This window comes from Vombatus ursinus, unplaced genomic scaffold (genome assembly GCF_900497805.2).
Source record: "Vombatus ursinus unplaced genomic scaffold, bare-nosed wombat genome assembly UNPS02015175.1, whole genome shotgun sequence".
NCBI classification, from domain to species: Eukaryota; Metazoa; Chordata; class Mammalia; order Diprotodontia; family Vombatidae; genus Vombatus; species Vombatus ursinus.
Window position 1 is genome coordinate 86,916 of NW_020954953.1, and position 12,528 is coordinate 99,443.

The following is a 12,528-nucleotide window of genomic DNA, read 5'->3' on the forward strand; positions in this document are numbered from 1 at the left end:
TCCAAGATAGAAATAATATATATGATGTAATCTATGTGTGTATAACTATCTATATCTAATAGCTATACTCCTATATATATGTGGTCAAAGGATATGAACAAACAGTTCTCAAATGAAGAATTGCAAACTATTCATAACCACATGAAAGAATGCTCCAAATTAATAATGAGAAAAATGAAATTAAAACAACCCTAAGGTGTTACCTCACATCCTACAAATTGTCAAAGATGACCAAAAAAATGGCAATGTTGGGGATCTTATGGGGAGATAGATACACAAATATGTTGTTGGTGGAGCCAAGAATTGATATGCAAATATAGTGATAAAAATATCTATACTTGTTAAACCTGATATTATACTACTGGAGCTTATACCCCAAGGAAATCACTGATAAGATAGTAATCTCTATATATACCAAAATCTTTATGGCAACATTTTTCATTATAACAAAGAATTGGAAACAAAGTAGATGTCCATTGATTGTTGGCATGAAAAACAAATTGTGGTACTTAATATAATGGATGATTATAGTTCTAGAAGAAATAATGTCACGAATATAGAGCTACATGGAAAGATCTACATGAACAGATGGATATTAAAGTAAGGAAAGCCATGCAAATGATATGCACAATTACGACAGAATGTAAGTGAAAAGAACAACTACACACATACACAAAAGTAAAAATTGAATGTAACACAATTATCAAGATAAATGATGGCTCTAATGAAGCAATCAATATAGGAAGATACCATAAACCTATCCCTTCATGGAGGTCAGAAGTCCACAGTTGTTACACATTGCACATATTTTCAAACTTTTTTGATATATTGATTAGTTGGGCTAATTTTTTCTTTTTCTTTTTCTGTCATTAAAAATGCTATTTGTTATGTGGGATGGCTCTCTGGAATGGGTAGGGGGAAGGATAGTGGAGATAACTATGGCAATTTAAAAAAAAACAGCAGAAAGCATAAATAAAAATTTATTTTAAAAAATTTCTTCCATCCCTCACACTACTGCTCCTCTCCTTACCTCTAGTATCCTTTCAATAAGAATTCTGAGTTTCGATCTGTCTACTTTCTCCCATTTAAAAATGAGGTAGTGTCCCTTTTGAATTTTTTTCATGTTTATGCAAATTACTCAAAAGTATTTTGTTGTGGCAGAGAGAACATTGAACCAAGAGTCAAAAGATTTTTGTTCTCATCCCAGTATTACCAGTAACTATATGACCTTGGACAAGTTCTAAAATCTCTTGAGAATTCAATTTCCTCATTTGTAAAATGAAAGGGGTTGGACAAGATTATCTTTTAGAATGAATTGAGCTCTAAAATTTGATGATGGGTCTAGGCATTATAAGCACTACCACATTAATGAACCTCCAGCTAAAAAATGAGATGTTGTTAAAAATATGTGCAAATAATAGACATTGGCATTAAACTTCTAAATTCTTAAAATATATTGAAATCAGAGCAGTTATGATCTAAAACTGTAGAGATATGGTTGTGCACAGTAATGTAAAATTTTTGCCTTTTCTTGATTTATAAAATTATCATAAATAATAAGAAATTAAGGTTAAATCAAACATTTCCCCAACATCTCTATTCATAGGTTTTTTTGTTTTTGTTTTTTAAGGCCAAACAAGTGCCATCCTTCAAATATCCTAGAAAAGTTGAAGGCATGATCTCCACCTTTTTACTAATATCTGAAATGAGAGTCTTAGCCTGTAGATGGTGCTCTGATACCATTAGAACTATAAGTGTAACTTTTTTAGATTCAGTTTTTAGGAAACAACAATATCCTTTAACTTTATTTCATGCTGTGGACCTCTGATTTAGTTTTAAAAAATGAGTTTATGCATTTCTAATAATATTTTTTAAAGTTCCATAATTTTCTTTTCTTTTTTTTTAATGAACTTGTGGAATAAGTTTTTTTTCAACTGAAAGATTTTTACTTTGAAAAAGTTAAGTATCCTCCCTTTTCCTTAGGTTTTTTTTTAGTTATAGTGAAATTCTATTTTTTCTTTGATTCCTTCCCATGATTTACCTATCATTGAAAACTCTGTGACTATGAAAACAACAATAAAAATAATAACATATATTTAGTGCTCAAGGTTTGTGAACCACTTTATAAATATTATTGCATTTGATCCTCTCAAAAACGTTTGGAGGCAAGTGCTAGTATTACTCCACTTTACAGATGAGGAAAATGAGGCAGACAGAGTTTAAGTGATTTGCCTGTGGTCAGACATCTAGTAAGTGTTTGAGGTTAGTTTGGAACTGAGGTTTTCTTGATTTCAAGTCCAGTGCTTAATCCACTGCCTCAATCAACCAAATGCAGTCCAATACTGATTATCATATATAAAACTACTTCACTGGATGCTGGAGGATGAAGAAATAATGCCACCTCCTCCCCTCCAAATGAGAATTATTTTGATCTTCAGTTTATAATAATAAGGTAAAAAAATATTTCCTGGAATTAAGCCACTACAGGAACTCTGGTTTAAGTCAGAGCTGTCAGCTGGGAAACAAATTTCCAGACATTAGGAAATTTAATTCATTTAATTTTTCATGTAAATGGATTAGATGATATGATTAAGAATAGCAGAATATTCCTTTGCTACTCCAGACTATCTTAGAATGAATCAAACAGATATACTAAACTCTGAAAACAAGAATAAGGAGGGAGATTCAGTCATTCTCCCAGTAGGTACCTTCAAACAAGTGCACAAAGGACATTCACAGGAAACCAGAAGTAGGAGTTGATTGATCACAGTTTGCTTAGATGTCCATAGAAATGTTTAGCTGAACCTAAATCTCTGTCTCCCTTACATGGTGTTTTCATAATGAGAATATTTCATAAACAGAAATGAGATTGTTATAAAATACTTTTTCCATTTTTTTCTTTGAAACTTTCTAAGCCACAATGATTGATTTTGAAATATTTTGAGGACAAAAAAAAAACTATATCCTTTAGTTGTTCTGATGTAGGTCATTTGGGGAATATTCCTTTCAGAAAAATAGTAGGTGATGAAATGATCATTGTAGGGGTAGAAGGGACTTTGGAGATCATTTCATCCACCGAGAAGTTAAGGGATTGGCTTCTAGGAACTCACAGCTAAGTTAGTGGAAGAGAGAGGATTCAGACCCGAGGCATCCGATTTCAAATCCCACATCAATCCCAGGAATCCATGTTACATCTGATTTGCAAAGAAAAACTCTCTACTAAAATGGCATTTCAGGAGTTTCTTTTTTTTCTCTCTCAAAGTTCAATGGTAAAACATTAGAAACTAGAGTTGTACCTAGAGAAATATAGGTAATATTGTACTGAGTTATATTATTCAGAAAGTATGGATAAGATTGTATTCAAATAAGAAATGAAAACCTAACAGATAAAATAAAATATCCCTATAATATGTGTGAGACCTGAGGAAATGTGAAAATAACTTATTTTAAAGAAATGAAACTTCTGGGGCTTAATGTCCTAAAACAATATTCTGTAGGGACTAATCAGTAACCCCTGAATGTCCAAATGACCCTGAATCTGTTCTGAAAGTCTCATCATAGTTCATAAATGTCACTAAATAAGAGAAAGAAATGGTAATAACAAAAATGGAATACAAATAATTAAAGTACAAATAATAGTGTTTTGTTATTAGAATAAGAATAAGCAATAATATATAGTTAACATTTCATATATGTGATGCATGTCTTTGCACATGAGATTACACAGACACAGACACACACAGCTCCCAAATGATTCCATTACTTTGATTCACAGGATGATCTTATTTCCAATTCCTTTGAAATTTTTTCAGGAAAAACTTCTCTTGTGAAACATTGCTTCATGACCAGGAAAACCCACTTAAATAATCATTATCTTATTATATTCACATTCATTTAAAGAATAAAAACTATTTCCTACTAAGAATGGGCCTAATGGTTATTTAAATAAGTTGAGTTTTTCCCCTGTACCTTACATCTTGAACTTACCCATCATAAGTTAATATAAATCATTCATAATAAGAACATTGCGTGTTTTTCATGGATTACATCGGATCTTCTACCTCACAAAGCAGCAAAATCATTCATTCATCTGGGGGAGTAACAATTGTGACGTCTATCGCAGATAGCTATGTGATTGCTTGGCCCTATGTGTAAGCCCTATAAAAAGGAGGATGTTTGAAATGCTGGTCAGAGTATAGTGAAGGGACGAGGAGTCAGCTCAGGAGTTAGGAAGAAAAGCAGTCCCTTCAGTCAAGCTTAAGCTCTACTTCAGTGAACAGGTGAAGTCCTTTGTGGCTTCACAGGAATTCACTGCACAGGAAGATTCTGAGCATTCACCAACATCTTTGAGAAAGGAGCACACCTCATCACAGAGAGGACTTTCCATGTCAGGGTGAGTAGAAACACTACTTCTGTTTTTCTTTTCTCTGGAACTTCCCACAGGTTATACAGAATTTTCTCTCTCTAACAAGAAGTTTTCCATGTGTTTTTTTTTCCTTTACATCAATAACAAAAGCAAGTTTCTCAGGTAATACTCTGAAGTGGGAAAGTTTATCTTATATAGGTTGTTTTTATTCACTCTATTGGCTTGTAAATATTTTATTCTGCTTTCTTCTTCATTTCTTTCTTCTTCATTTTAGTTACTATTGAATGATTTCTCCCGATTCAACACTAATTTCTTTCTGTCTTACAAGCAAACACTCCTTAATCAGTGGTTATGACAAGATTTTAACGTGTGTCTTGTTCAAGCACTGAAGTTTTTATTATATATTCAATTGCTTCATTATGACAGCAATTGTCTTTGCTTTTTGCAGTTTTAAATATTTCATTTTGTTAATCCTCTTACAGAAAGAGAATTTAACATCCTCTGTTTCTTTTTAGAAACTTGCAGGAATATGTTAAGAGAATGGATATAGACACCCCTTCCTTACTTCCTCTATATACTACCTAAGGGAATAACTACTTGAATGATAATATGCTCTTCAATGAGAACTTAGCATTATTTTTTTTTTACTGTTAATAGGGTTTAAGGTGTCTAACTGCAGGGCCGAGGGAAGAGAGTTCAGAGTAATCTATGTTTCAACAAATCTATGTGTTTCTCTATACCTGTCTCATCTTTACTAGATAATAAAGATAAGAACTGGATGAGCGTTCAATTATTCATTGGTTAGAATAAGATTTCAGTTTGACTGCTTACTTATGCTTCTGTTCAAAAGGTGTTAGTGTCCCTTGGATTCATATGTGCTTCTTTGAAAAACCAGTATATAGTATATAATTGCGTGAAATCTATATATACTGTGTTACATATAGCTGGAGGATAATTTTATATTCAAAGTGATGGAGGAAAATGGCAGAAATTCTATAGCTTGAATCTGTAATCATGGTGCAGTTTTATCTCTTTTGATGGAATGACAGTTCCTTGTTTTGAACTTGGCAAAAACTTGGTATATTTCTATGTGGTGTTCTGGGCTGTTTTGTAGATGACATCTGTAGCCCCTGAAGGTGGTCTAAATGTTTCTTTTTCATCTATTTCAGATACACAAAGATGGAAGCCAGAAGTAACTCCCATCTCCTGGTATCACTGATGTTTCTTAGTGTCTTCTGCTCACAAACACTGGCATTACCTCTTGAAACATATTCTGCCATGAGGTAAGTTGTCTTTTAACTTGAGAAGTTGCCATCTCTCTCCCATCTCTGCTGTGAAGTAGGATGAGGGGATATATCCTGCTGACCATTTAAACTTAGAGGTATTTGAAAATGAGTCTTTTTTACTTGCTGATCTTCAATGATGTGATGTTCTTAATCATTTTATTCCCTAATCAATTCCAGACTATAATCTCAATGATTATAAAGGTGCCCTGGAATTCACTTCTCTAGTGCCAGCTAAAATATTAGGATGTAAGCTGTGGGTAGGCCAGAACACATCTCCATATAATCCAAAAGTAGGCTTTTCTTCTTTTCTTTCATTATTAGGGTGTCATTAGTACAAAATATTTTTAACCATCATTAACTTGGCACACCTCCTCATGTAACATCAATTATCTGCATGGTATTTTCATTTTAATTACTTTCTTCTGCAACACGTTAGATAAAATTTTCAGGAAATATTATAGATATCAATATTTGGATTTTTATCCAAAATTTTCACTTGTAGCCCTTTGGTTATGATTCTGACATTGTGTATTACAACCAAAACAGATAAGATAATTTTGCATATATAAACAAACTGACTCAAAGCTCTCAACAATAGATATTGACAGAATTAATTCAATACAAGGTCTTTTTTAAAAGTAAATCATATATAGTATAAATCATTTGGAATATGATTTGATTTTTATTCCTAAATATTTAGCTATTCTATCCTCTATCATGGATGCCACATTTCAGAGCTTTAAAAAATGTCCAACTGAGAGGAGGTCAGTATAAAGTAATTTTGTGCTAAATCTCAAAAAGGAAAAGAAAAAATTTCCCAGTCTTAATTTCTCCTAGTTTCATAGATAAAATCCTTTGTAAGCCTCTAGAACCCTTCCTCAGAATTTTATGCAGCTAAGTAAAAATTGCTCTTTCATCAGGAGTACTAAGTCTCTAAGGTAATCAATCAAAGAAGGCTCCTGTATGTCTCTGAAAGCTGCCCAGAAAACAGTCACTTCTGAGGCAGAATGATAGCAGCACCAACAGAGTATTCTGGAGTGTAAGACACAGAGTTATTAGTGGCCATCCACCTTCTTGGCCCAGGTTGCAGTCCTGAGCAACATTACTTGCTCAGGAATAAGTATATTCCCATGTAGGATGCTACACATTGTACTTTTTAAGAATCCTAAGAAGATTGACACTTTCCTTGAGCACTTTGCTTTGAATAGGTTAATGGAATTAAATTGACTCATGTCATTTTTATGGTCTTATTTTTCAAGCCAACTTGCTAATTTCATTCTTAGAAACACAGTTTTCATTTTTTAATTTGGAATACAAAATGTTCATTTTTCATATGCACATCTTCCCTATCTGCCAATTGCATAATGGTCTCTACCTGCAGTAAAAGTGCTCCCATTCACAAATGTAGAGGGCAGCTACCTGCCAAGTGCAAAGATTCCAAGAAACAACACTGGAGAATGCAAAGAGATGATGTCTCATTTCATGCTATTGGTTCATTTAAGAATGTGCATAGCCAGTCACAGATATCTAGAATAACAAATGCTGAGCTTACATTTCCCAGGACAACTTAGGAAACTAGCTATAAGGAGAGCTCCTCTCTAGCTCTTCTCATTTTTATCCTGTTTTAAATCCAAGTAATTGGAAGGATAAACTCACAGTTTCTGGCAGAAAACTTTTGTTAGACACACCAAATTCTCACCAATTACTATTACACAGAGGGCAATTACCATATCCATTTAGTTCCTCTTTTCCTTAGATGAGTCCCAGATGAAATCACTTTGAGGAGTGCAAGTTTTAGAAAATACGATAGCAGAATCTGGCTGTGCATTGATCCATTTACAGGTATAGAATGCAACAAGTATCTTGCTGTCTTGTAATTGAGAAATCTAATGATCATTTTATTGACTTAGTACATGTAATGACTTTCTTAAGGAGAAAAAAGTATAAGTAAAATTTACATATCCAATTTATTCCTCCTCATATTTTTATAGCATCCATAACGCAAATATCAATCTGTATGTATTATGCACATAAGTACATCAGTATTACATATGTTTTTTCTATATATGTATATATCTATATGTGTGTGTGTGTGTGTGTGAGAGAGAGAGAGAGAGAGAGAGAGAGAGATGTAGGCAGAATGAGATGCAGCAGGGTGAAACAGAAAGACTGGTGGACTTGAAGTCAGGATACCTGGATTTACATCTCAGCTTTGACATGAACTGGTAGCCATCTGATCAGGAGCAAGTAACTTAACTTCTGCCTGCCTCTTTTTCTTACTCATAAAATAAAGATAATAATACTGACACTACACACATCACCAGGTTGTTAGGGGGAAAAGGGAGATGGGAGAAGGGAATAAACATCTATACAGTGCTTACTACATTGCACTCCCCTATAAAGTCCCCAGCCCTTTACAAATGTTATCTACTTGATCTTCACAACAACCTTAAGTGCTATTATTACCCCTATTTTAAAGTTGAGGAAAATGAGGCAAATAGAGATCAAATGTCTTGCTCAGGGTCACACAGCTAATAAGTGTCCGAGGCTGGATTTGAACTCAAGTCTTCCTGACTCCAGGTCCAACACACTATCTATCCACTGTGCCACCTGCTGCACTTTGTGAACTTTAAAAATCTATAAAGGTTCCTCCTCATCTACATTTACAAACATAGATTCCTCCCACAACCTTATTCTTCCTGCCTTTTTTCTCCTTCTATATCTTTCCATCTTCTCTTTTTTCTTCCTGTGTTTGACTACCTTGTCTGTCTTCCTTGGAACTTCATATTTTTGTTCCTCAAATTGGCCTGAAACAAGGCACTCTCATCTTCTGCATTTCGTTATTTTTTCACACTCTTCCCCACCATTCTCTCTTCTGTTTTTAGTGATAGTCGTTCTCAATTCCCCTTTTGTTTTTTCATTTTACCCCATGATAGGAATAGATCCTTCAGGCTTTGCTTGGTATTTTTTCAATTTGTATATTGCACACATGCACACATGCATGCACATCGTGGGAAAGCAAATAATTTGCTGTATTTATTATCTATTCACTGTTAATAGAAAATTATTTTTAGGATACATTTGTAAGTGTCTTGCTTTGAATGGTTTTTAATACTTCTAGGTTGCTTTGTCATATGGTAGTTTATGGCAAGCTCATGGTGTTTTCCATTCCAGTAGGCTGGGCAATGGTGTGCTGTTTGATGGCCCTAATGAACCTGATCAAAATCTAGGCTTATTAAATATGGAAAATGATCATCTGGAAAGTTCATTACCTGAAAATTACTTGTCTTTTTTGGATGCTCCCCGAGTGTTGAACAGGTAAGGTCATTTATACTTGTTTTGTTATCTGAGAATTTTTGATAGAGTTCTGGACCTGGAGTCAGGAAAACTAAAGATCAAATCTGAGCTCAGATACTAGCTTTGTAAACCTAGGTGTATCACAATCTCTGCCTCAGTTTCCTCTCTGTAAACATGTAATGTTGTCACTGTTAAGTTGTTCAGTCAGGTCTGACTCTTCATGATCCCATTTTTATAGAATTTTCTTGGCAAAGATACTAGAGTGGTTTGCCATTTCCCTCTACAGGGTTCTCATTTTACATTGAGGAAATTGAGGCAAACAGGTTAAGTGACTTGGGTCAGAGTCACACATCTGGTAAGTGTCTGATTCTGGGATGGAACTCAGGTCCTCCTGACTCCAGGCTCAGTTCTCTATCCACTGCACCACCTAACTCCCAGGCTGGTTGTGAGGATAATAGGAGAGCATATTTGTAAACTGCTTTGCAAACCATAAAATATCATGTAAATGCTAGCTATTGTTATTATCATTATCATCATCATTATTGCATTGAGATACTGTATATTGTACTATTGGAAGTCTTCTTGTACCATAACATGGTAGTACTGTGTGTACCATAAAGTTGGTCAATTTAACTCACCACAGCTCATTCATATATCATTATTTCTTTATTCCCTACTATTATGGGTTTGCTGGATACATTATAATGAGTCAGGTTGATCAAATCAAAAACATTACAATGAGTCAGATTGAACTTGCTGTCTTGAAAATTAGTGAGTTCCCTGTCACTAGAATTATTTGTATTTGAATGGCCACTTGTTGAGAATAGGAGAGTAGCAGATTCTTTACTCAATTTGGCCTAGCCTTTAATGACTATTCCACTATTCTGTGATTGCAAATGTGTTTTGTTCCATTCACCTTAACACAAGTAACTAATTACTTAAACTGTCAGTCAATTAGAAATAAGGACAACGAATGCAGTTAGGTGTGAGAATCTGCATAATTGGGTAAGAATCCCTTCAAAAAAGCAGAAAAGGAAGCTATAAATTTAAATATAGGTAGGTTCCTGTTATTTTCCAAATTATTTTAAAGTTGTAATTGGATATATTGGAATTTGAACAAGTAGAAGTCACTGTCATAAAATTTAGATAAAGATCATTTTGCATTTAATGTGATAAGACTGAAATAAGAATTGTCATTTAAAGCACTAAAATGATTTGTTTCAAATTGATTCCAAATAATTTTCTTCATAGTATTGAAAGGGAACAGTGATTTTCTATTATCTTTCAAGCAAATATGAATATTTTAACCTTTAAATGACCTTTGCCCCCATTTTAGAAATAGCAGACATGTTAAGGGGATGTACGCCAGTGATGTTAGCAAATACTTGGAGGAACTTGCTGCTAGACAATTCATTAAATATCTTATTGAAAGAGGAGATAGGTGAGCTATTTGTTTTTACTAACTGCATTTTAATCTACTAATCATGAGTTTCTTTTTCAGTAAATATGATATTTGATTTTTGTGCATCAAATAGAAATTATTTTATTTGTTTTGGTCTATTCACACTCATGAATTATGGCATTGTTGGCATATTTGCTAAAACTTTTAAATCTGATGTGTTTCCTTTCCCATACTGTCCACAGCAAGCTTCGTATGCTAGAAAAGCGTCACTCTGATTCAGTCTTCACTGACAGTTACAGCCAATTCCTGAGGAAGGAGGCATTGAAGAAATATTTAGAAAAAATTTTGAATGGAAAGAGAAGGTAAAGGGGAATATATGTGTGTGTATGTATATGTGTGGGTGTAAATGGACTAAGTTAATGCCAAGACTTAGTACTATGTCTCCTGGTTCCAATATAGCGAGCTAACCACAAGAGCACCATCTTCTTATGGCGGCGGCTCATTGCTCTCACCTCCAGGGGTCACTCTAACTATTCGTATGGTATAGCTCACATCTAGGTTTCCCCAAATGTTGGTAAAGGGGGCCCCAACCTTCATTGTCTAAGAGACTCAAAATGCTTTTTTCCCTGATCTGTCATAGTGAAGAAGATAATCCCAACCTAGAACCTTGAAAGTGATATTCTAGAAGTAGAGCCGATGCATTGCTTCCTCATGGTAAGTCTAACTATACATTAATCATTCTGCTCTAGGGACAATTGCCTCACCCTCTAAGTCTACAGCAAGGTTGCACAATGAACAGAGTGGTGGGCCTGGAGGCAGGAACCTGAGTTAAAATCTAGCCTCAGACACTTACTAGTCAGGGTGACCCTCAGCAAGTCACTTAACTTTTGTCTGTCTTAGTTTCCTTGACTAAAATAGGGATAACATTATTGTCCTCCCAGGGGTGTTGTGAAGATCAAATGAATAATATATGTAAAGTATTTAGCATAGGGCCTGGCATACAGCAGGCATTATATGAATTCCTATTCCCTTTCTCCCCTTCTATATCCAAGAGTCATTTTGCATGAACATGCTCCTTCCTTATAAGAAATATCTCCTCTTAAGAGAAGGGCACTTCATATTAGTGGACCACTTCAGGTTATTCAATTCTGATTTCTATTGATGTTGAACCCAACCCAATAATCAGCTTAGAATAACTCATTTTGATTTCCTATCATCACTTGTGTCAAGAGTTAAGAGGGAGCAGTTTGATATTCTGAATGGTGCCCTGATTTCATTTATCCTCTTCCCCTCAATTTTTCTTGTGCTGAAATGTGGAACAGAAATTGAATTTCCTTTTGAAAACCAAGTCCTGATTTTTTTTTAATCCAAGGTCCATCCTTATTCTTTCTTTCTGATTAGATATCTTTTTAATATATATGAATTTTCTCTGAAGCAGAATACTATTGATTCATTGTATATAGGTGTCCAATATTTAATGCTATACCTGTTAGGCCTCTAATACTTCATTTCTTGTGTTAGGGTCACATTCTTTGAAAAGTAGATCCCTCTCTGAGCTACTATGATTACCTACAGCGTGTTGATGAACTTTAAGATGTTTCTTATAAAAATGAAAGTAAAATTTTTAAATAAAATTATGCTCGTTCTTAAAATTATTATTTTTGTTTTTCAGAATTCTTGAAAGAAATGTATGATGAACAAATTGACTATTTTTTGAGTTCCACGTAAATCTATCAAAGAAACATCTTCAATATCAAAACCAAAACACATATATGTTATAGTGAAAGTTGTGATTTGTTTGCTTCTCATGTAACAAAAGTGATGTTTACACTATAAATATCATTTTAGAGATCTTTGCTTAAATCTTGTATTCGAATCAGGAAAACCTTATGACTTCATATGTTATGTATCCTTTCTTTTAATAAATGCATTGAAAAAAGAAGTGCCCACTGGTTTTCAATATTCCTTGGTTCCTGACTTTTTAGAAGTATGGCAAGAGAAAAAAAATTATAAAAAACTGTGCTGTGAGGGTCCACTTAAAGACTATCCATAATTTATGAACATAAGTAAAATTATTACATCCAAAAAGAAAACTAATATAGGCCCTCATGTTCATGGAACCTAGAATCTTTTTGCTTTTTGAATTTTTTTTATTCCAGCTCTTAAAGAAAGACTTC

General features: G+C 34.0%; 1 protein-coding gene across 2 annotated transcripts; it reads left to right on the forward strand.

The window, feature by feature from the left end:
• Positions 1–4,209: 4,209 nt before the first annotated feature.
• LOC114031521 (VIP peptides-like) lies at positions 4,210–12,107 on the forward strand. Of its 2 annotated transcripts, none has more exons than XM_027846642.1 (7): positions 4,210–4,393; positions 5,536–5,649; positions 8,827–8,970; positions 10,286–10,390; positions 10,594–10,713; positions 10,992–11,065; positions 12,024–12,107. In XM_027846642.1, the coding sequence occupies exons 1-6, from the start codon at positions 4,386–4,388 to the stop codon at positions 11,020–11,022; spliced, it is 522 nt and encodes a 173-aa protein (XP_027702443.1). In that variant the 5' UTR covers positions 4,210–4,385; the 3' UTR covers positions 11,023–11,065; positions 12,024–12,107. The 2 variants fall into 2 exon arrangements, with proteins under 2 accessions (XP_027702443.1, XP_027702444.1); XM_027846643.1 differs by lacking the exon at positions 4,210–4,393 and adding an exon at positions 5,063–5,166.
• Positions 12,108–12,528: the final 421 nt, after the last annotated feature.

Coding starts and splice junctions, on each gene's coding strand:
- LOC114031521 (XM_027846642.1), top strand. Junction 5,650..8,826: donor GAAACATATTCTGCCATGAG/GTAAGTTGTCTT, acceptor TTTCCATTCCAG/TAGGCTGGGCAATGGTGTGC. Junction 10,714..10,991: donor ATTTTGAATGGAAAGAGAAG/GTAAAGGGGAAT, acceptor GATCTGTCATAG/TGAAGAAGATAATCCCAACC.